The sequence below is a fragment of the Carassius gibelio genome, chromosome B20 (assembly GCF_023724105.1).
Source record: "Carassius gibelio isolate Cgi1373 ecotype wild population from Czech Republic chromosome B20, carGib1.2-hapl.c, whole genome shotgun sequence".
Classification (NCBI taxonomy): Eukaryota; Metazoa; Chordata; class Actinopteri; order Cypriniformes; family Cyprinidae; genus Carassius; species Carassius gibelio.
The window spans coordinates 11,479,313-11,503,710 of record NC_068415.1 but is presented as its reverse complement, the minus strand read 5'-3'; the positions used below and the strand labels follow the sequence as shown (position 1 = coordinate 11,503,710).

The 24,398-nt window shown below is 37.2% G+C and overlaps 2 protein-coding genes and 1 long non-coding RNA gene across 4 annotated transcripts; 2 read left to right on the top strand and 1 right to left on the bottom strand.

The window, feature by feature from the left end:
• The first annotated feature begins 872 nt into the window (after nt 1-872).
• On the top strand, nt 873-12,301 carry LOC127983612 (14-3-3 protein zeta). Its single transcript, XM_052585811.1, has 5 exons — nt 873-1,166; nt 6,425-6,548; nt 7,542-7,705; nt 10,938-11,033; nt 11,212-12,301. Exons 1-5 carry the CDS (start codon nt 873-875, stop codon nt 11,269-11,271), a joined length of 738 nt encoding a protein of 245 aa, XP_052441771.1. The 3' UTR covers nt 11,272-12,301.
• On the bottom strand, nt 8,683-10,009 carry LOC127983613 (uncharacterized). The gene is made up of 3 exons (XR_008160460.1): nt 9,918-10,009; nt 9,786-9,837; nt 8,683-8,956 (listed from the first exon to the last, which is right to left on the bottom strand). It is a non-coding gene; the product is annotated as an uncharacterized LOC127983613 (long non-coding RNA).
• Nucleotides 12,302-13,045: 744 nt separating the features above from the next.
• Nucleotides 13,046-24,394, top strand: LOC127983609 (disintegrin and metalloproteinase domain-containing protein 17-like). Of its 2 annotated transcripts, XM_052585809.1 has the most exons (20): nt 13,046-13,367; nt 13,467-13,639; nt 14,087-14,219; nt 14,303-14,436; nt 14,524-14,612; nt 14,688-14,877; nt 15,089-15,216; nt 17,012-17,098; nt 17,186-17,296; nt 18,135-18,279; nt 18,358-18,449; nt 18,522-18,674; nt 18,760-18,959; nt 19,179-19,282; nt 20,244-20,378; nt 20,492-20,622; nt 20,723-20,801; nt 20,880-20,968; nt 21,977-22,033; nt 22,105-24,394. In XM_052585809.1, the coding sequence occupies exons 2-20, from the start codon at nt 13,552-13,554 to the stop codon at nt 22,486-22,488; spliced, it is 2,529 nt and encodes an 842-aa protein (XP_052441769.1). In that variant the 5' UTR covers nt 13,046-13,367; nt 13,467-13,551; the 3' UTR covers nt 22,489-24,394. The 2 variants fall into 2 exon arrangements, with proteins under 2 accessions (XP_052441769.1, XP_052441768.1); XM_052585808.1 differs by having other exon boundaries at nt 13,046-13,639; nt 18,358-18,453; nt 18,526-18,674.
• The last annotated feature ends 4 nt before the right edge of the window (nt 24,395-24,398 follow it).

Here is a 24,398-nt window from a genome sequence, read left to right as displayed (position 1 = left end):
GATTGGTACCGCTCTTCGAGGTGGGACATTTTTCTTACTTCTTCCCCGTTGTATATGGTTCCTTACTTAAGTTATATAATGAGTATGACAATTTCTGATCGTAGCGTTCGCTGCCACGCGTTATTTCGTAAAATGTAAAAGCCAGGAGTGCAGTAGTTAGCTGTCAGAAGCTAACCAAATCAACTGCACGCGCTATCAGGTGAACTACGCTTAATTCAAAACCTATGCAATAATTCGCCATTTATTTACTGTATTTAAAACGTATCTAACGTTACATGACTCACGGATAGCTTTGCTGGAAGTGACAGGGAATCGAGGCACTCGTCGTGGTCCGTTAACGTTAGTAACCGTGCGGGTTATCCGTTGGCTGATTTATTGACAGTATTAAATTAGACAAGCCTGAGTAACTCGAGGAGAAATTTAAGGGTTCATATTTGACCTCAAAATCTCCATGCTATTTATTTTGTGATTTTTAATAAGGTTAATAGGACAGTAGCGATCAACGTATAACGATGTGTGCCTCTAAAACGATTCACGTGATTTAAACGCACATCTTAAAATACGTTTTGTGTAACATAACACTTCTTTGACAAGCTGAAAGCCGGGAAAATATGCCAAAACACAATATTTCTTTAAATCTGAACGCTCTGCTGTTTCCGCTCTGAACAAGATTATGAATGATTTAAAACTCTCTTATTTCTCACATACTTACTTCATTGATATCTGAGGGTTTTTTTCTCCTCAGGTGCTCCTGGGTCGCTTCACCCTCACCGCTTCGGGTAGCCAGCTTCTTCTATTCCCCCTTTACACACTGTTTTTCTCCTCCCCTCTTTGCCGGACTCACCATTTCCCGGAGTTTAAACGATTGAATCATGGATAAGACGGAGCTGATTCAGAAAGCCAAGTTGGCGGAGCAGGCGGAGCGCTATGATGACATGGCCTCGTGCATGAAGCAGGTGACGGAGCAGGGAGCCGAACTCACCAACGAGGAGAGGAACCTGCTCTCCGTCGCCTACAAGAACGTGGTCGGGGCCCGGAGGTCGGCCTGGAGGGTTATCTCCAGTATTGAACAGAAAACCGAGGGCAACGACAAGAAGCTTCAGATGGTGAAGGAGTACAGGGAGAAGGTGGAGGGGGAATTACGCGATATTTGCAACGAGGTTTTGGTAAGGCTCTATTGTATAATGCCTGTATACTACAGCATATACTCTATTCTGACTATGTATTAACTACTGATTCTCTACTAGAGCTACACTTGCTATACTGTAGTGGCTGTGTACGAACTATACCCAACACTGACTCTGTATTGACTAGATTTCTGTACTGGGTCAATCAATACTGCCTCTATAATGGCTAATGTGGATGTATATACTATACTGCATACACTCTATGCTGACTAAATTCTAACTATATGTGCATCAGTAGTACACATGGAGGGTTATATATGCATATACAAATGGAGCCTTTAAGGTTTCGAGATGATGAGGAGGTGGTTGTGACCACAAACAGGGATTTGTCACCATTAACAGTGTCATCACTGGCAGTAGCCTACATTGAATCCAGTGGTTGTGTTCCCACAGCCTCATTCTATCAATAATAACTGCATTCATCTCAAAATGAGTGCTGTATAGAGTCATGGCACATGGATGGGAAAAACGGCCACATACAGTGATCTAGTGTATAGCTTGGCATCTCATCACAGTGCTCTTGTTGTAAGAGGCTCTTGTGGAGCTATTAGAGGATACATTTCTCCAAACAGTGCTGCAGAGAACAGCAACCAAGCCTTCAGCTTCTCACAATCAATATGTATTGCAGGCAGAAGTACAGCATCTTTCTCTCTCTCTCTCCGCCCACATGACAGGGAGGTTCTGTGTCTTCACTATTGGATTCCCACTGTCACTCCCCTGCCAGCCCAGTCATCTGTTTGGCACGCTTATCCAACCTTTGCTTTTAAGGAACACAGAAAACATTTTCTGAAATATTTTTTTTTCTCATTGCAAAGCTTTTTTTAATGCTTTGTCATTTTGATAGATAAAAGATAACTCTAAACAAAATTTAAACTGAAATAAAGTACAATCAAAAACAAATACATAGAAGAAAAAATCTGAAATAGTGGCATTGGGATACTTTAGAGATATAGGAGTAGAAGATACATAAGGACTTTGAGAGAGAAATTAGAGATATTTCAAGAGTTATTCCAGTAAAATAATTCCTGGATTAATGTTCATTATATCAGTTGACCAGATCACAAGGGCTCAGTGTTTATTGTCTTTCATATTGTGAGAGCAGAACCAAAAAAAGTAATAAAATTGCATCCGAGCATTTGGTGACTCTAAGCACCGAGCGTTACACTAATTTGCTGCCAGATGAAGGTAGGGCAACATGGAAAATGTACAACCCTGTCCATCATAGTGGCAGATATTAATTTGTAGTACAATCTATAACTTTTTTTTTCTACTTAAACTCAAGCTGGGCTGCAGATTATAAAGGTTTGTCAGTTTAAAAGAAGCTAATAATTAAGCAGCTTTCTCTGTCATGAAGGGTTTCGCTGATCAGCTGAGCTCTCTGGTGGACCTCAGCTCACATTATCTGTATCTTTCTCTCACAGGTCTAATAAAGGAGCTTTTATGGTTGTCACATTTTGCAGATAGAAAATACTTGTGATTCGAACAAGTGATCTCAGCTACTTAAACCAGCCGTTTAGACTGATTCCATGGTGATGCATTGCCTCGCAGTTGATTTTTTTTCTTTCTTTTTTTTTTTTAATAGTGCAGTTAGTTTCAGGATTGTGGCAAGCTAATCCATCTGCATGGAGGGGTATCTGTAATATGAGGGGCCCATCCAGGAACAGGGAGTGACTGTGCAAGCATAAGGGTACATATAATGTTGCCCAAGGTGGCAGGAAATGGACATCATGTCAGCTACTGATATGGGGAGGGAGGGAATTTAAAGAGCTGGTTTCCTCTCAGACAAAGAAAGGAGAGTGTGTGAACTGTGAAGACAGGAAGGTCAAAGGCTGATGACACACAGGGAGGATGTCCATTGGTGTGTTGTTCAAAGGGCATGACTCTCATTGACTAACAAGGGGTCAAGGTTTGACTGGTGTGTATGACCCAGTTTGCCACTGATGGTAGATTCTGTAACTACACCACGTGACTGCAAATGAATCTTTTTCAGTGATGCTCTTTCAAAAGTACCTATGTGTATCAGTGTTGTTAGTGTTAAATAAAACCAACTATTAAAATAAATATTTATTATTGAAATAATGCTTATACAACTAATGCTAAAATAAATTGTCTTGTAAAAGATATTGAGAACAGAGGGACTGTTTTCTGTTTTAGTGTGTTTTATGGGGTTGTTGCTAAAAGGCTTAATTTTGTTGGTTCAAGCCCTACAAATAACAAAAACATGACCTTTCACCATTTTGACCTTGAAAGCACTTAACCTCAGCAAACGACTACTTACTTGTTTCCATTTATGTACATTGTTTGCTGTTAATCAACTTTGTACGGTCATGTACAGATTTAAAGATAGTTTTACCATTAGACTTCCAGAGATTGCTCATAAAGATATATCAAAAACCTCTCAGTTGGGCTAAAATGTGATCATTGCATAAATGTTCTGCTCTCATGATCAAATCCTGTTCCAGTTCCTTTTCATGAGGTGGTACTTGATTATTGGATGGCACAGAGAAAAGTCATCCATGGCTTCATAGACATTAGAGCTGTGCTGATTATCTGTGAAACTTATTTGTAAAGTTGGGTAAAATGTCATGCTTGCTTTTCTGATATTTAGCATTTCAACTTTAGTTGCTGTTAACAGTATCCAGTGAACACTGATGTTTAAACAACTTTCATTAGGAGATTGAAAATACATTAGTTTCTTGTTTTATCCTCCCTAATGTTACATAAAGCTTTTTTGGGGTCTCTCTTTTGGGGGCTTATAGGAATGTTCCCTTTAATGCCTAACTGCTGGAATGAACTGATGGCATCGGGGCACGATATCTGAATGTGGTAGTCTGCATAAAACATATACTATTTTCTTTATTTATACTTCTATTTAGCAAGGATACAGTAAATTGTTCAAGAGCCAGTAAAAAATTCTCTTTCAAATAAATGCTACGAACTTTGTATTCATCATTGAATCCTGGAAATGATGTATCTCAGTTTCTACACTACTTTTAAGCAAAACAGCTGTTCTGAATGTGTTTTTAGGAAAACAGGAACTTTAGGCAATATGAGGCCATCTAAGAGACTTTATTGTTTGCATATGGTTTCCCTTTCTTCTGTTCCCTAACACCCCCAAGTAAGTAAAGTATGTAAAATTTTATTTATATAGCAACTTTTAAAACCGTGTTTACAAAGTACTTTACAGGATAGAACATTTACAATACACAATAACAAACATAAAAAAATTATAAATAATGGAAATAAAATAATAAAAGGAGTCAAGGAAGAAGCCCTAGTGGAAAAATGTGTTTTGAGATACTTTTAAAAAGTGCACAGTGAGTTGATGGCTCGTAGGTTGTCAGGAAGAGAGTTCCATTGCTTGGGACCGAAATAACTAAAGGCTGACTCCCCAATTTTTAGCAATTCAAGTTTATTTGTTTAGCGCTTTTTATGTTACAAAGCAACTTTACATTTCTACAATATTTAGTAGTAGCTTGATGACTGTCAGTTTGAGCGCATATGACAGGATTAAAAAAAAAAATTAATACAAGACGTAGTCAGCCAATCGATGAACATTATTAACATATTATTTGATGCAGTCACACTTGTAGCAATATTTGTTAATTCTGTTTGTTGATTCAGGGTTAGCGTCATCTGGGGTCCTCTGAGGGTCAGCATCATCTCGTGTTGTGGATCCAGACTGGAGCTTGTGTAAATCCCGTGGCAAAACAGAGAAACAAATAGAGACATCATTAGCGTAGCTGCTGTTCCAACACAGTAAAATTAATTTGTTTAACCCAAGATAAAGAATAAGAATGCGCATTTGATCAGACACAACTGCAGTCACAATTTAAGAGATGCATTATTCGAATGCTTTGCAAAAGAGATGCGTTTTTAATCTAAATTTAAATGGGGAGAGTGTGTCTGAACCCTGAACATTATCAGGAAGGCTATTCCAGAGTTTGGGAGCCAAATGTGAAAAAGCTCTACCTTCTTTAGTGGAATTTGCTATCCTAGGAAATACCAAAAGTCAAGCATTTTGTGACCTTAGGGAGCGTGATGGATTGTAGCGTGGTACAAGGGTAGTTAGGTACGCAGGAGCTAAACCAGAGTCTAAGGCATAGCCACCAAATTACTTTTTGATGTTCAGAGCAATCTTGCTGGAGTATATTTATTTAACAAATTAGAAAGGTGTGTATATATGGGGGCAGTTCCATGAAGACATTTAAAAACTAATAAGAGGGCCTTGAATTCAATTCTGAATGATACAGGCAGCCAGTGAGGGGTCGAGTAGAATCTCTTGATCAACGGTCTCAAAAGCAGCACTCGGATCTCAAAGAACAAGGACTGCCAGGTTTCCTAAGTCCCGTATAACTTGCAGATCGTTTAATACCCTAACCCAAAGTGACCTTTATTTCATCAGTGATCAGTTACTCTTCAGATTACATTCTTAACATGCTTTATGCTTTGTAAAAGCCCGGAAGAAATCCAGAAAGCGGTCTGGTTTCCTCGATATGAACGTTGTAATGTTTCATTTTTATTGCCTCAATGCTGGCAGTGGCTTTTATGTTCTGACACACATCCTTGTGTGTGTTGCAGTGCTCAGATGTGCTGTTAAATCGGGCATTAGGAAGCACATGTGATGTGGCTGCTGCTCAGACTGTGCGATCGCAGGGTCATGTGGGGCCAGAGTATCATGACTGCCCTTTTTAGATTAAATGCGCTGATGTAATTTTTTATGTCTCGGTCAGTTCTCCTCTTTTATTTCTTATTTTAGTTTCCTCCTTCATTTTTACTGTTTTCCTTGTATTTTTTCTTTTTTCTTTGACACTGGGGAATGTTCACAGTTGGCACAGCAGATCTAAAATGACAGACTGAGCATTGAAAGGGCTGGGCTGTCACACAGGAAGTCTGCACCGTTTGTGCTTTTCAGTTGTGTTTATTTGTGTTTGCATGGTTTGTCTAACAGCCCTACTGAATCACCAACGCCCAGAATGTGGTAAACCGTGGAAGATGCTGAATATCAGTCAGTGTAGTAGCCTCAAAATCCAGTGGAGGAGAATTTGGGTTCTTAGTATAAAATGTGAGAAACTTTGTGCTTTTTAAGTTAATATTTCATGTTTATAATGCCATAATACTGCAGCTGTTTCCACCTTAATTAATTGCTTCAGTTGTATCAGTTTTGATATAAGGTAGATAAACATGCTCTCTTTATCTGTCTATCCTTACCCCTTCCCCTCTCTTCCCACCCTTAGGGACTGCTGGGCAAATATTTGATCAAGAACTCAACAAATGCTGAGAGCAAAGTCTTCTATTTAAAGATGAAGGGAGACTACTACAGATATCTTGCAGAGGTCGCCTCAGGAGATGACAAGAAGGGTAAGTGTTATTTCTGCTATGAATAAAAGAGCTATATGTGCAGGTTGTTTCTCATGTTTTAGCACAAATATTTCCATTTCAGATGTGAATTGTTAAAATTTGGTCTCTTTGGGAGTCATTGTTTTTGCTACATCTTGTGCTTTGCTTTAGGCCAAATTAGGTCTCTGGACTTCAAATTCAGGATGAATGAGTCTGGGTTCTGTGCCAAGTTTTTAGGTGCCCAGGAGTGTTTTCTGCACCCTCCTTGAGTCAGCTGCTTGTCCTTCTGGAAGATAGTCTTCTGGGTCCTTTATTACACTTCTGGCATGCAGAAAAGGAACAGTCATGGAGAACCAGATAGAATATGCCTCACGATACATTTCCATGCATCTAACCCTGTAGGATATTTTACCATCTCAACCTTTAGTAAAAGACCATAAGGGTTTAGGTTCTCAGATTTAAAATGAGTGCTTGTAATGCTTTTAGATATTGTGTTAAGAAATTCTGTGATTGACAATGCTTATGTATTTTCATGCTTATATTTATATTTATGCAATTAGCATATGCTTTGATTCGAAGCAACTTACAGTATATTAAAGCTATAAAAATTTTTGTGTGTGTGTTCCCTGGGAATTAAACCTGGAACCAGCCCGCGGGCTGAAACTGGTTCTGACATAGATATGTTATGACATCAACAGTTACTCACAATCAGAGCATGTGAGTGGAGCGATGCGATTTTGACTGGAGCAAGGAGTGGGTTTGAAAAAAATTCTGAGTGGGGTTTACACTCGATCCAAGAGTGCCCCACCACCACTCCATCACGAGTACAATTAATGCCAACAGCACGTAATATTTTTCAATAACTTTGGATTAAGAGGATTAAGAGGTCCACATTTCTAGAGTTTTGTTTTTGAGACAAAAAAAAAAACACTGACTCATTGCTGGAAGATATTTTACCAATCACTAATATTGTGTCTCATAATTCTCCATTTTTTTTTTTTTGTGACACTACAGACACGATAACCAACTCTCAAGGCGCCTACCAGGATGCTTTTGAAATCAGTAAGAAGGAAATGCAGCCCACACACCCCATCCGTCTCGGACTGGCTCTCAACTTCTCTGTCTTCTACTATGAGATCCTCAACTCTCCTGAGCAGGCCTGTGCTCTGGCCAAACAAGTAGGTCTTTAGATGACAACAACACACTGTTGCTATTTACCTAACTTATTAGTTGAATTGCTGTACACATTTCTGACCCTGTGTGTCTCATGCCTTAAAGGGATAAGGATCCACCCAAAAAAGAAAATCATGTCATTCCATACCCATAAGTTTTTTTTGTTTAGTCTTGGTGCTGGGCGGTATACCAGATCATAATGACACTAGAGGATTTTAAAGCTGATTTTAAGTCTGATTTGCACCCCTGACCGATCAAGGGTTCTGGTCTGATTCGCAGCTTGTCGCAAGTAATTTTTTTGGCAAAAAAATCTTCTATTGTTTGGTTTCATTACAATTATTTAACTGCTCCCAGTCTAAATGAAATGTGCAAACTGCAATCTCATTGGCTGGCGCTCCCTTAATATCGTCCATTTTGTTTTCAGCAAATCAGAGCGAACTCCCACAACGTGATTCATATTCATGAATTCAGCAGCTCATTAATCCTTAGTGCATCATTAGCAATAGAATTCATAGTAGTGCTGCTGTCTTATCACTGGTATTATAATTGTTTATATATATATATATCTTCAGTTAAAATTGAAGTCAATCCACTGCAGTATTTCTGCAGTAAAAAAATTCGTCATATACCGTAAAACCAGTATAATTTTGCAAAATACAGTGATTATAAATGTTTGTCATATCACCCTGCACTAGTTAGTCTTTGAAACACATATTAAGATACTTTTAAGGAAACCTTAGAGATTGCTGTCTTCCCATTGAAAGTCCAGGTAACCACAACTTAGAAGATCCAAAAGTGTCATAAAAACATCAAGTTAATCCATACGAAACATGTGGTTTGATTCAAGTCCTGTAAAATGGATTACTTTCACTTCATAAGATGAACTAATTTAATTTATGGCTTTTATTTGCATCTAAACATTGATCCACATTGGAATACTCCATAAGTATTGGAACAATATAGACAAAATTGCTCTGTTTGCTGTATTTTATTATTGGGCGTTTCAACACATAAATGTTTTACACTCTAGAAGATCAGCGCTTGTAGAGTTCATCCCACTATCTGACGTGAGCAGAAGTATTAGAGCAGCTGCCTCATAGATCTTTCTGAGTGATGAGCTGTGTCCTGCTGCATTAATTCTTCAGATATTAAAAGCAGGGAATGTGTCGTATCGGTTTTATCCATTGCTTCTGTATTCTGTGTCTTGCAATCGATGATGACACACACAAACCAGGATGGAGACGAGGGAGCTGACTCTGAGAGAAAGAGAGAGAGAGAGAGAGAAAAAAGCAAGCAAATTGGATGCTAACAGAAAAAAGGATTAATTCGATCAATTAGAGCTACAGATTATGCATCCGAGCATGATTAGAGTTTGCAAAAGCCTGTAGTTCTGGAACAGATTTTTATAGACAGACGAGATGATGATTAACCTTTTTATCTAAGACTAAGTGATGGGAAAGCAAAAGTGTGGAGAAAAAGGGAACTGCAAATGTTCCCAAGCATATGACCTCATCTGTAAAGCATGATAGAGGTGGTGTCATGGAATGGGCATGCATGGCTGTCTCTGGAACAGGCCGTTGGAATTGGCTGCCTTAGAGGCTAGGAAAAGCATTTCAAATGATTAGATTATTACCAAGAGTCTGGTGATATCTAAGGGTCGCATACTCACTGCTGTGATTGTGTAAAGCCTATCAATGTCAAGCAATAAATTTATCCAATCAAGTCAAGTAACCAATATTTATTAACTCGTCAAAAGTTCTAAAACACAAATAGGCTTAGCTGGTAGCAAGTTGATACCATCAGGGTTCAACAACCCCCAATATATCATGTGCAAATGTGCAATACTTTACACCAGACAAAAACAGTCATTCAAAACAGTGACACAGGCCAGCTCCTAAAAAAGAGCCAGAAAGACACCCTCCTTATTGTGCTAAAACATTTCAAAATCATTTTTAAAAACAACATGCATCAAATAACATGAATAAACATTCCACTACAGCACAATATAAAACAAATAACATGAATACACGTTCCAATTTAGCACAATATAAAACAAACACACTTCAACCATATACAATCACATACCTAGTACCAGCTAGACAAGTTTTCCAACTCTGGCACAAACCATCATTGCCATCTGCACAAAACATTTAAATGGCAATGATTATACACAATATCACGCGGTTAAAAAGTATTACATCCAACATTGTCACATACATAACAACAGCTACGACAACTGTTTTCCAAAGCTGGCACAAACCATCATTGCAGTCTCCAAGAAAGAAACCACCACCACCTATCTGGCAATCACCATGCACCTGCCATTACTCAAAGGCTAATGCCAGCCCATTCATAAAGGACACGTAGGCTAGAGACTACCATACTCACCCTACCAAACAGGACTACCGTAAATACTATAGTGTTTATAGCCATTACAATTGCACACAAATAATAGCTTTTAATCTTTTACATCTGCCTTAAGTTCAGCTGTCCCAATACTTATGCTCCCATCAAATAGTGCGGTGAACTCTAAAAGTGCTGTCCTTTTTTTTTTTTTTTTAAACCTGTATCTGTTGAAACAGCTCATAATAAAATGTGACCTTCTGTAGTTTTGTCTCATATTCCTTTTAATCATATTTGCAAATATCCACAAATGACTCCACCACAAACAGAGCAATTTTGTCTTTAATGTTCCAATACTGCACTCTATAGAGCACAGAACACAAAAGCCTAAATTAAATCCGTTAATTTTATGAATTAATTTGAACTTTTAGAGGAACAGGAACCTCTAAGAACAGGTTTTATTAAAATATCTTGTTTCAAAGAGATTTGAAAGATATGACGGTGAGTAATGGACAGAATTTTATTTTTAAATTAAAGTCTATGATTTTGAAAAAAGCATCAGCTTTTAGCTTGACCAGTAACTATTTTGAAAAGGGACTACCTGTAAGAAGCTGTTGAGCAGAGATTTTACTCGAAACAAAAGCAGATGGGTTTGGGCCTAGTTGTTTTTCATTCTTTTAGGTGTTGGTAGCAGTGAAAAATACTCACTTTAACTTCAAATAGACCTTTAGCTCAACTCAGAGAAATTCCTATGGAAATTTTACCTACTTGTCCTTCTGGATTTTTAGCTTTTCCTCAAGCTTTGAATTTCATCAGACACGTGGTTCACAAAAGTCAAGCCTCTGGTATGCGGTTCTTCACATACTTCAACTTCTTGTGGCCTTGTGCTTGCAGGCCTTTGATGAAGCCATTGCAGAGCTGGATACACTGAATGAAGACTCGTACAAAGACAGCACTCTTATCATGCAGCTGCTTCGAGACAACCTCACAGTGAGTTACAAAGGAGGTCATACTGACCTACAGAAAAACCAAAAATAATCATCTCTGAGACTATGGAATGTGTTTTTGATAAGTTATATTACATTCATTTTTACTGAGTATTCAAAATATAAGTGTTCAGTATTCAAGCACAGCTTTTTGTCCTGTTTTATTTTATTTTCATTATTAGTTATGGACCTCTGACAATGCTGCAGATGAGGGTGAAGGAGGAGACGGAGGAGAGAACTAAACACCCACATCAGTCCACGAATGAAAGAAAAAGAATCCTGGAAAAGGACAACTTTTTACACTTTTCATTCCTTATTGCTTCACTTATGATTACTCTAGCCATGTAAGCCCATGATCATTTGAGCTGTGAGTGTGGGAATTCCAATCAGTCTGGGTTTTTTTTTTTTTTTTTTTTTTTTACTTCCTCTGTTTCCCACCACCTGGCTTGTGGTTGTAATGAAAGTAAATATTAAGTTAAAGTAACATTTCCACTCCTCAGTGTCATGTTTTTGTCCTTTGGCCTTCTATTTGTGCAGTGTCTGCTGTAGAAATTATTAGTATTAGCCTCACATAAAATCAATTGTCCTTTAATTGTGACAAAGCGACTAGTTTGTATATTCTGGTGAACTGAAACATTGGAAGCCTCGGTCACAAAATGCAAAGCGTTTTGCCTCAAGCATGGCTAGTTCCTGTCCTGCTATCACCTTCCATTATGTGTCCCTCTAGGGAGATCAACGTACACCTGAATGAGATAAATGTATTGTTGACTGTCGTAGTGTTGGCTTAAAATGGGCCTGTGCTTTAGTATTGATAGCAGGAAGGCTGTTGTCTGATGTACCAAGTCAGCTAGCTTTGCTCAGCCAAGTATGCACTTTTTATAGACAATTTGCATCATTTCTTCATCAAGGTCAAGAAACGCTCCTGCCTGGTTATGGTTTTCACTATAATGTGTTACCTTGCGATGGCTTGTGATGATTATAAAAATGAAAAAAAAAAGATGAAAAAATATCATGCATGCCCATTTTTCAATATACACTGGAATGGGAACCAATACTGAATACTTGTTCCACAGATTGGTTTGGTACTTTTCATTGCAGGTTTATGCACATGCTGAGAGGATGTTTGATTTGTCAATTGATGTCAATAGTTATTTGGACCACTTGTGTTTTTGCTAATCATTGACTGTTGTCCCCCTAAAGCCTTGTGAAAATGTACAAGCCCTACATAACAGCTATGTAACCTGAATTAAAATGACCATTTTATAAACCAAACAGCTTTGTTTTGAAATGTTTCATTGTTTTCTTTCGGCCTGTCCTGGTGACTTTTTTGTGAGTTCATGTGATACATTTGACTGGGTTTTTATTGACGTATTTCCCATTTTAATAGGACATTTAGTTCCCTTATTTTTTGGGGGGACCAGTAGCATTTTTGTCACGCTTTACAGAAGTGTAACATACAAACTCACATGGTGTTATTCCAGAAAGCAAGTGATTGGTTAAAATGATTGAGTGCAGGATGAGTCATCAGTATTTTGGCAAATCAAATTTTGCGGAAAATAAAAACTGAATAATATTGTCAGCGTTTACGAATAGGCTACACTATCATATTGGCGAACTAACAACTAATAGACGTGGATTAAAAGCCATAAACTTTTTATTTCTTTAAATAAAACCAAGATTACAGAGAAATACAAACATTACACCACAATTCGGGTGTTTATGTTTTCTTCTAGACACCATTACAGATGGTTAACAGTTCTTTGAAAATAATTAGCACTTATAATAAAATTTGATATTATCTCCCTAAATAAAAGTTTTATGGCTGCTTGTATACTCTCCTCTTAAGTGAGCCTAGACGCTGCTCTGAAGTTTCATGGCGTTTGAGGTAAGAATTTAAAAATAGAGTCTGGACGAGACCGAGGCTGTTCTCAAAACCAAGTGCGCTCTCTACCTTTACACACGATCACACGCTTGTGACCACAGAATGTAGAAAATGTGACGCTCAGCAAATGCTGTCTACACAGGCAGCTTACTAGATTTTGAACTACAGCCCGGGTGTTTATCCTCTTACGTAACTCATAACGCGGATAGAATGACTAATAGCCATTTGACATACCCCATGTACTGTCACTCGTGAATTTAAATCAGTCTTTTGAAAACGCATTAAACATGTTCTCTAGATAAAAGTTTATAGTGATTTCCTGGCGCGCGGTGAATCTTACCCATCCATCCCACATTAAGTACTTCCGGGTGTCTCACTTCGATGTTAGCATGATTTGGGTTGGAGTAAATCATTTTTCTTTATAACATCAAGCGAAATGGACGAGAGCGTCTTAACGTGAGCGTTTTTGGTTCTTCTTTGATACTCAGTTGATACTTTGTGACTTTGTTTTATCCAGCCAGATGTGAGCGTGTACATTTGTTTGGCCATGTCCAGATGTTGATCTTGAGCAGACTGGTAAATTACTGGATTAAATGCTGCTGCTGTGTGAAGTACTAAATTGGACATTAAAGTACTCGCCATGAAACGCATCGTTTTCTTTCTGGTGTATTTTTTCTTGACGGAATGTTCAAGAAGACCCATTAGGGATGTCCGAGACGAAGAGTACGGTGAGTTATTGTGAATGGGAATACTTTGAAAACATTATGAATACATTTGATTTGAATGATTGTGTTGTTTTGTTGACGCCAAAATAATCAAAAGTGCGTTTAAAAAAATCCCTTACTGTATTTTAAATCTCAGATCTTCATGTTTTTTCGTTTTTGTTTGTTTTCGAATTTAATGATTTTGCTTAAAACAGTTTATAGAGAAACTAAACTGAAATAGTTTTTTTTTCTTATTGTGAGATAAAAAGGTGCAATTACCTTTTTTATTTTCTATTCTGTGGCCATAGTTGAGAAAACTCTTTCTGAGCAATTATGGAGGGAGAAAAGAGAAAGATGCCACAAGTCCTCCTTTAAAAACACTGCTCTTAAAACTTCTATTTTCACTTAAAAAAAAAAATATCTGTGCTCATTTTGTGACATGTATAAAGTTGTCCCCTGTGACTATTGCAGATCAGCTCAGCTCATTGCTGTCGGACTTTGATGTTCTTCAGCTGTCCAGTCTTCAGCAGCATTCGATTCGTAAGAGAGACGTCCAGTCGCAAACGCACGCTGAAAGACGTCTCGGTTTCACTGCATTACAGAGGTGAAAACTCATGTACCCTGACACACAGTCACTGTCAAGATTAGTGTTCAATCATTTGATACACTCTCCTAAATATTTCACAGGCATTTCAGATTGTACCTGACAACCAACACAGAGCTCTTCACTCATGACTTTAAGGCCGTGGTGGTAGGAGAGAACGGCGCTCAAGAGATGTACGAGGTCCAGAGAGAAAACTTCTTCACAGGCCATGTCATTGGTAACCGCAACTCTGTGTCTTAACATCTATAGTACTTTTAAATGTTTAAAATCTAGCAACCTTGATTGTTTCCCCCTTGATTTCTAGGAGAGGAGAATTCCAGAGTACAAGCACATATTGGTGACAATGACTTCACTGCTCATATTCTTATTGATGAAGCTGAATACAACATTGAGGTATTATAACGTCATAAATCTGATTTCGTTTATGCCCCTCAACAAAGACAATACATTGATTTATAACCCATTCAGCCACTGTGGAGGTTTATCGAAAACCCTCGTGACAATCGGCTGCTCGTATATCGCTCAGAAGACATCAGGAACGTGAGCCGGCTGGCGGCTCCGAAAGTGTGTGGCTACATCAGTGCAGATGCCAGAGAGATGCTCCCAGAACGTGTGCAAGCCGCCAGCCCACCAAATGAAGATGAAGAGGAGGAGGATAGTAAGTCTTTGAGTTGATTATACATCAGGTGACCTACTGTAAAACTTCAGCTCATCAGAGCTGAATCTAGACAGTGTAATGTGAGATGGCGGTCTGTTCTGTGAGACGTCACTTTATATAGTTGCTTTGTTACCCATGTGTAAAGTTTCTCGTCTTCTCACCTTTTGTCTATTTTCACTTTCTTTTTCTCTCATCTGCGTCTCTTCCACAGAGCATGTAAGAGAGAGAAGGCAGGCGGTGGACCACAGTAAGAACACCTGCCCTCTGCTGCTTGTAGCTGACTATCGCTTCTTCAGACACATGGGCCGTAGGGAGGAGAGCACCACCCTCAACTACCTGGTAAAAAAAGCCTTCAGTTTCCGTATTGTCAATGGGCTTTATTCCTGACACAAACAAAAAAGTTTCTGCATAAAATGAGTGTTAAAAATATTCAGTTCATTTGTCCTTTTCCAGTAGCCCCTCACTGTGCAGAACACAAGATCCAGGGGGCGTGGCTGGATCCACTTCTAGGGGGTGGAGATTGGTTGGTTTAGGGGTGGAGCTCTGGGAGATTGGTAGGTTTAGGGCTGGAGCTCTGGGTAGGAACCTGATTAAATATTTTAACCCTCTGGAGTCTAAGGGGATTTTTGGGGCCTGGAGAAGTTTTGTCATGCCCTGATATTTGTGCTTTTTTCAGTTTCTTATAAATATCTAAATAGGTAAAGTCTAATATCACTGTAATCAGCACAAACTGGGCTATAATAATATGTGAAATGCATGCATGTACATGATTGTATTTTTGAGAAAAAAAAAATGTTATGCATGGTTAGTGAAAAACTAAAAATCTTAAATCACTTGAATAAGGCCATAAAACACATACAGAACATTGGTTCCCGGGATTGTTGAGAACTGGAGCTTGTAGCCTAGAATTTTTCTTTCTAAATTATGTGAAAATCATCTTGTTTACTCATTCACAGAAAACAATATATTAATTAAAATTTTCTAAGACACTTTTTGTTGGTAAAAGTCATATGCGAGTAGGCATCAACTATCAGGAACATCATTGTGATTTACACCTGAGAAGACAAAGGCCTGAATAATGAGCCTCTCATTCAGCTGTGCCACTGAGTGAGGAGTTACAAGAGAGAATGTGAGAATAAAATAAATCTATATAATTTTATGTTTGTAGTTTATTAAGAATATATTTAATTATCCCACAACATAATTTAATATCCACTTGGGGAAGCAGTTAAACAGTTTATTAGGGACAATCAAAGCTTACTTTCAAACAAATGTTTTGGCATCCTTACTCCAGTCACACAATCCTTAAGAAATCCTTTTAACAGTCTTATTTACTACCTAAAAGAAACCCGTTTATTATCATCATCATCATCATCATCATGTTTTTTTTTAGGGGGAATAAATTGAAAGAACTGCATTGTTTTTACATTTGTTAGAGTTATCTCTATTTGTCACATTTATATTATTTACATCAAGCTTTTGAATGGTATAGTATTGTATATTGTTATTGAAACTTCATAATGTTTCACTTGATATACATTACGTATAAAGTAGAAATTCATATTTTTATTCAGCAATGATGCAGTAAATTGGTAAAAAGTGAATTTCTATTTCAAATGAACTTTATATTCATCAAAGAATCCTGGAAAAAAAGAATCCACAAAAATACTAAGCAGCTGTTTTCAACATTGATAATAATGATTGATAATAATGAATAATGATTTCTGAATGATCATGTGACTGAAGTCATGACTGATAAAAGTCAGCTTTAACATCACAGTAATAAATAACTCTATTAAATGTATTAATATAGAAACGTTATTTTAATTTGTAATATTTCAAGATATTACTGTTTTTATTTATTAATTTATTGAATAAATGCAGCATAGGTAAGTTTATTAGAGACTTCTTTTAAAAACATTCAACATTTCAGACCCCAGACTTTTAAATGCTAGTGTAACCAGCAAAATCATTTTAAATATTGCGTCCCTCTTAAAAGTTTGCTGAGGCCTCCTAGTGGGCCACGCCCCCCCGGTTGAGAACTACCTTTCATATCCATTTGAAATCTGTCACCTGAAAGGGCTGTATAACATTTTCAGCTGATGTCTTAAAAATTTGCTTTGGATATGTTTAGATTGAGCTGATTGATCGTGTGGATGACATTTACCGTAATACATCGTGGGATGCTGAGTATAAAGGTTATGGAGTTCAGATTCAGCAGGTAAGCTTGCTTCTTTATGGAAAACGTGGTAAAAAGCTCCACTGGAATGCTATTTTGGAGCCAGTAACATGAATTTGTCTCTTTCAGATCATAATTAACAGAACACCCACACCTGTAGAGCCAGGAGGTGCCCACTTCAACATGAAAGGGACTCCTGTGAAGAACAAAAATGTCTGGGACGTCAAGAAGCTCCTGGAGGTGAGCGAGCTACTAATGACTGAATTAATGAGCGCATCTTATCTGTATTCCGTTCTGTACTCATTTGAAACTATGAGAGGGGCTTTTACTTAAAAGGGAGGAATATTATTGAACACTTGTGTATTGTGTTTCACTATCCATCCCTTCTTGTGTCCTGCTTGGCAGAGAACCAGCAAAGAGAAAGAATGGAAGCATTATTAGAGCAGTTTAATTACACCTTTTTAACTAATTTGTGTTGGATTTTTGATTAAAATAAGTCTGTGATTAAAATGACTTAAAGAGACCTTTTGTTCTACATCATAAATTATTCATAGTCATACCTCAAATGCGAATGCTGAAACCATTTAATAGATACATTACTGTTCAAAAGTATGAGGATTTCTTGTGTTGTTTGTCAGTTACTGCATTTACTTTATGAAAAAATGAAATAAAAACAGTAATATTGTAAAATATTATAACAGATTCAATAGTTTTGAATTAGTTTAGAATTTTTAGCCATAACACTATTTGCAGAGTCACATGATCCTTCAGAAATCATTCTAATATGTTGATCTGGTGCTCAAAATACAATAATAGAATATAAATCTTTTGTAACATTATTAATGTTTTTACTGTCATTTCTTATTAATTATTTAATGCATCCATGCTGAATAAAATAATCAATTTCTTTAAAAAAAGGAACATTGTAGTCCTTATATACCTTATTTTGCTTGTAGATAGAAAACCAATTCATAAAAGTGTGAATTTAGGGTTGCTAAATGCCCTTCATATTAAGGTCAATATTGAACAGCTGTGCTATAAATGGAGTGAAAAAATTATTTTTGTCTTCCTCCTGCAGCAATTTAGCACTGACATTGCAGAAAATGCATCCAAGGTGTGCTTGGCTCATCTCTTCACCTATCAGGATTTTGATGAAGGCACACTTGGCTTGGCTTACGTGGCTCCTTCCAGACCAGGCTTTCCTGGCGGTCTTTGCTCTGAGAGTGAGTGCCAATACCATATTATGAATGAATAAATGACATTTTCATACTTAGACATTTTGTTGTTTGTCTTTTCTTTAGAGTGTTCCCCTTCAGGAAACAACAACCGTGCTATATACCTCAACACTGGACTAACCAGCACCAAAAATTACGGCAAAACCATTCTTACCAAGGCAAGTGAAATCCAAACCAATGTACCTGATGTAGTTATTTGTTAAACTGATTTTCTGACCATATACCAACAGGAAGCAGACTTGGTTACTACTCACGAGCTAGGCCACAATTTTGGCGCTGTTCATGACGTAGATGATGGGTCGTACTGTGCACCTAGAGAGGACCAGGGGGGCAAATACGTGATGTACCCCATTGCAGTGAGCGGGGACCACTCTAACAATAAAGTATGTCCTTCTTCAGCTTGGTGGCATTGTTTAGAATGCCACATGATTTTTTTTGTAAGCGTTTTGTTTTTGTGCTTTCCTATAGTTTTTTTCAAGCTGCAGTAAGCACTCCATAGCAAAGAGTCTGAGGGCCAAAGCTTCCACCTGCTTCAGGGAGAGGAACAGCAATGTGTGTGGAAACTCACGGGTGGAGGAAGGCGAGGAGTGTGACCCTGGACTGCTCCACCTCAACAGTGACCGCTGCTGCGCGTCAAACTGCAAACTGCGGCCCAATGTGCAGTGCAGGTACAGCTCCTCCATGTGGCCTCATAAAAACAATGCACAGATGTGCATAATTAAAGCAAGAGTTAACCCCAAAAAACATAATTCTGTGATTATTTACTCACCGTTACATTGTTATTATTATTTCTTCCCTAAATGGTGAATTATAAATTTAAATCTTCTAGGCTTCATGGATTTTTTTCTCCCTGTAACCCTGTTTTTTTTTCTTCTTCTTCACACCAGTGACAGGAACAGTGCGTGCTGTAAAGACTGCATGTTTGAGAAGCAGGGAAAGGTGTGTCAGGAGCCAATGAATGCCACTTGCAAGGGAAGCTCTTACTGTACAGGTGAAGCAAAAACTCACAAACTCTGAGTTTAGATTATTGAATGGGCTTCTTTATACAGTATATCTGATTTACATGTTTAAGAATTCAGATTGAGAACAGTTTTAGTATTTTTTTATATTCTATGATAGTAGTTTCGATGTCATTTTAGTTTGCATTGTTAATTTAGTTTTTGCCATTTTAATATTAGTATATGCCTTTATTTTATTTCAGTTTTACTTTTAGTCATTTCTGTGCTTAACTTAAATTTATTACAGCCAAGACAACATTGATTGTTTTTTTTACAATAACTTTTTCTTATTTTCACAAATTGAAGAACACGCATACATTTCTATGCTTTGTTCAAGTTTCATCTAATATTTGTATTTGATTTAATTTTAGCTTTATTTCTATTTCCGGATAGCAGTTTATCATAGATTAAGTTAACATTTCAGAAAACTTGTCAGTAATATGTCTAGGTCATATTTAAACCCTGTATCAAAAGATAAGATTATAATTTGTTTTGTAAATAAATATTTGGTACTACTAAAATATCTTACATTATGAGATTATTACAATATTTTCAAAAGCCTTTTTTATATATATAATATTTGTTTTTGATGGTACCTTTTTTAATAGATTTACAAGATTAAAAAAAAAAAAATTCTCTTTAATGAAATGCAAAGAAATAATGCTGTATTATATTTAAATTAAGAAATGTTTTTCATCATGGTGGTAATCATTGTACTCCATTTCATTTATTGATATTTTATGACAATATAGAATCACTACACTAATGAGAATCACTATGGTAAATGATTTTGAATGTAGTGTATCCAAGTGCATTATGGTAATGAGAATTTGGGAAGAAAATGTTCATAAATGTAATGAAAACGGTGTTGCAATGCAAAACCATCTGCTAAAAAACAGGCAAAATTCCATAACTGCATTTGTTTGAAAGTCTTTTCTTCTGTGCTTCTTACAGGACTCAGCAGTGAGTGCCCTCCTCCAGAGAACCTCCCCAATGAGATCATCTGTGTGGACAACGGCCGGTGTCTGAAGGGAGAGTGCATCCCGTTCTGTGAGGCTGTGGTGAACCTGCAGTCATGTGCCTGCAATGGTAAACTGACCTGCTGATAATGCTTATACTGTTGCTAGATGGCGGTTACAGTTATTAAAGTCTGTCTTGAACAAACATGAACTTTTTTACTTTTCCTGCATCTCATTTTTCAGAGACAAACAACTCTTGTAAGGTGTGCTGTAGGGATAAGAATGCTGTATGTGCTCCTTATGTCAATGACAAGGGCAGCCACCTCTATCTGCGGAAAGGCAAACCCTGCACTGTGGGCTTTTGTGATGGAGCGGTGAGTGCCAATGTACAGTTACAGTTATAAAACATTTAAAAACTGTTTTTACTTACAGATTATTTAGAAATTGAAAATTAAACATTTCCTTTTTTTTCAGGGCAAATGCATGAAACAGGTCCAGGATGTTATTGAGAGGTTGTGGGATTTCATTGAGAAGTTGGACATCAATACTTTTGGTAAGTTATCTGTGAACACAGTGAGTTTATCTCACTTGAAATCCAAATAAGGAATGTAACCTGTGTGTCTGTTCTCAGGGAAGTTCCTGGCTGATAATATTGTTGGCTCAGTGGTGGTCTTCTCACTAGTTTTCTGGATCCCTCTCAGCATTCTGGTCCATTGTGTGGTGAGTCATTTCCACTAACATCTAATAGCTACTTAGCTCTGAGGAAAAGTATGATACTTTAATATACTAAGCTTGAGTCGTGTTATAGTATAAAGGACTATTCATGGCAATACTGAAACAAGAAAATTAAATAAATTGCAGACAAAAGATCTATTTACACCAAGAGCGTAAATGAACATTTGAAATCGCTCCGAAGAATAGTCTGCTTCCTCCAAGACTACAACTAAAAATTGAAGAAATCACAGATTATTATTATTATTATTTTTTAATCAAAATAAACTTTCTTTCACATCAAGAGCAAAACAAGTGTTAAATTAAGTACAAACGAAATGTCTGTTTACACCAAGACAAAACAAGAAAATAAATTATTCACATATTAAATATATTTTTGCACCAAGAGCCTAACAAAAGGTGAAATAAATCACAGGCAAAATATCTGTTTAAACCAAGAGCAAAATAAAAAAAAATAGTAAATCATGCTTAAATCAAATAGAAATAACATTCTTAAAGGTCCTAATTCAGGTTATTTGCAACCCATAAGATGATACGAATTTCACTTGCTTCAGTGCAATATTTGGCTGATTTCAAATGTGTACATTTCTTTATTTTAAAGCAAAAAAGCACAGACAATTTCATTCGCTTATATTAGGGGATATTAAAAGGATAGTTGACACAAAAATGAAAATTGTGTCATTAATTACTTGCACTCATGTCGTTCCAAACCCATTAGACCTTTGTTCATCTTACACACATCTCGAGCACAAATAAAGATATTTTAGATTAAATCCAAAAGCTTTTTGACCCTGCATAGACAGCAAGCGCTCAGATTTCATCAAAAATCATTCTTTGTGTTCCGAAAATGAACGAAGGTCTTATGGGTATGCAAGGGAGAGTAATTAATGATAGCGTTTTCGGAGATGCCTTTAACTGCAAAACATGTTTGAAGTTTCAATAATAACAGGCCTCATCCCATTGTGTTTTACAAGATTACACTCTCTATGTTTCTAGGATAAGAAACTTGACCAGCAGTATGAATTGAACACAAAGTCGCTTCTCTACCCCAGTGTGAGTACTAATCAGAAAGCTTATTTCCTTTAACGTAATATGAAGTGTAACAATTGACTGTGCTATCCCAGAATGCAGAGCTGCTGAGCAGTCTAGAATCAGCCTCAGTGCGGATCTTCAAAGCACCCACATCCTCAGGCTCCTCTGCAGTGCCACGCTTCCAGGCGTCTGGACCTCTGCAGACCAGCACACCACCTGTCTCCATCTCTCAGGTGGCTCCAGCTTTAACCCCAACCCCGTGTCCTCTCCCCACAATAGAGCCCCAACACATGGCCACCATCCAAGAAGATCCCAGCTCTGATTCCCACCTGGATGAACAAGCCCTGGGACAGGACTTCCCTACCTCTGGCTCGGTGTCACGTTCCTTTGATGATCTGACGGAGAACAGAGAGAACGCCATGTCCTTCAGGGTAAATAGACACGCACGGAGTAACAGCAAGGAGACTGAATGCTAAGAATGTAGTTGTATAAAATGGGGGGAAAAAAGTCAGTTAATGGGAAAAGGAAATGTTACCAAGAATGATCTAAAAGGGAATAGGATTGGAAATGCTCAAAGCTGTGTAGAATGAACATTGCATTAGCATTGAACTACAATGCGTGCTTACAGCTCCAGCATGGAAAATAACCAGAATGCTAGATAGTTTACTTAAAATTTTTTAGGATTTATTCACCCTCATGTTGTTTCAAAGTCTTCTGTGGCGTTCTGAAGGAGAAAATCCAAATGTCTCGCTGCACTTTATACCAAGAAATTCACTATAAATAAGGATGCAAAAGCACCATTAAAGTATCTCAGAGATTCATAGAACTTATGCACAATATTCCAAGTATTTTGAAAAATTACGATAGGATTCTTTTCAGCTGTTAAGATAAGTATGAAATCTACGCAATACATAAGCGACCGTTTAGTCCACTTAAACCCTGCTGCGTTCATATGATCGATTACAAGCTTGCATTCAGATCTGCCTCTTTCCATTCAACAACCGATGGATACAACCAAGTCCTCATCCTACTTTTTCAGTCAATACAAAATAAAAATGTTTTGCTATTCCTTCATTGAAGATTATCAATGACAAATGACTTCAATTTGGGTCTGTTCCTCCACAAAGCAGTAATATAGCTTTAAAACACCATAGCACATGTTTGGGTCAATCACTTTTCCTGATACTTTTAAGGTGCTGAAAAAAAAAAAGGATGTCATAAGTTTTGGAATGACATGAGGGTGAGTAAATGAGGACCGTTTTCAGTTTTGGGTGGACTATCCCTTTAAGAGCCCTGGATTTGATAAAGAAACAGAAGGCTCAAATCCTTCAGTTATTTGGCATTATATATGGATTGAATGTTGTTACTCCTGTTAGGATTATGCAGGATACTGCACACATAATTACACACACTCCAGATCTGATCAGCGTTATATAAACATGACCAGCATCATTGTTAAAGTTGAACTGCCCAAGATGTTTACAGGTCATTTTTTGTTTGGGAGATTGTGCAGATCTTGAAAACTGTTATATCATAAAAATACCTGTTATATTTTAGTAGATTTTTTTTTAACGTGTATGTGCTGACACTCACCAGCAAATTGTTTTGTAATCTCTATGGAACACAACCTTGTGTTTTTGCTTTTTATTGTTTGCAAGAGACAATCTGACATTTTAGGTGCAATTGATATTTTCAGATATTGTCTGTGAATTTGAACTGTTCTTTAAACAATGTGTATTAGTATACATAATATTTAAACATTTTAACCAGCAGATGTTACACGTTTGGTAAATGAGAAGTGTTTGGCTCATTGGCTTAATACGAAACACCAAAGTCGGACAATCAGGCTTTTGAAACGTTTTCTGCAACACAATGTTCATGAACGTATGCAAGAATATGTATCTTGCAGCTGCTCCCATAAGAATGTACTGATGAACACTGCTCTGACATCAGTATCCAAAGTGCCTTGAATTCGGGTTTTTTATTTGTATTGTGAAATCATATTTTACTCCATGTGTTTTGTAATATAATCTACAGGAAAACTCAAAAAGGGAATATGACAATGTCATTTATAGGTGACTGAACAGTCGCCTTCTTCCGAATCTTATTCAGAAATTGAATTGGGAATGTTGAATCTTAAAAGCATTCTAGCAAGTACTAGATCTTATTACGTCACCCAGCTATGAAAATGTACTCCCTTTTTATTCTCTGGTGTCAAACCCTGTGAAATCTTTTTTGATGTTAAGAAATGTGCCTATAAATACTCCGACTGCATGGTTCCTCACACTGTTGTGATGGGACAAGAGAGAAAGTATTGAATATTAAGAAGCTTTCATCTTTAAATAAAGTGTCAGCTTTAATGCGAGCCGTATTGAAATTTAAGCTC

Bases quoted from the DNA above. Each gene is read 5' to 3' on its own strand.
- LOC127983612 (XM_052585811.1), top strand. From the start codon at position 873: ATGGATAAGACGGAGCTGATTCAGAAAGCCAAGTTGGCGGAGCAGGCG. The intron at 1,167-6,424 runs GTAAGGCTCTAT...TCCCACCCTTAG, and splicing joins ATATTTGCAACGAGGTTTTG to GGACTGCTGGGCAAATATTT. The intron at 11,034-11,211 runs GTGAGTTACAAA...TTTCATTATTAG, and splicing joins TGCTTCGAGACAACCTCACA to TTATGGACCTCTGACAATGC.
- LOC127983609 (XM_052585809.1), top strand. From the start codon at position 13,552: ATGAAACGCATCGTTTTCTTTCTGGTGTATTTTTTCTTGACGGAATGT. The intron at 18,450-18,521 runs GCAAGTGAAATC...ATATACCAACAG, and splicing joins GCAAAACCATTCTTACCAAG to GAAGCAGACTTGGTTACTAC. The intron at 18,675-18,759 runs GTATGTCCTTCT...GCTTTCCTATAG, and splicing joins GGGACCACTCTAACAATAAA to TTTTTTTCAAGCTGCAGTAA.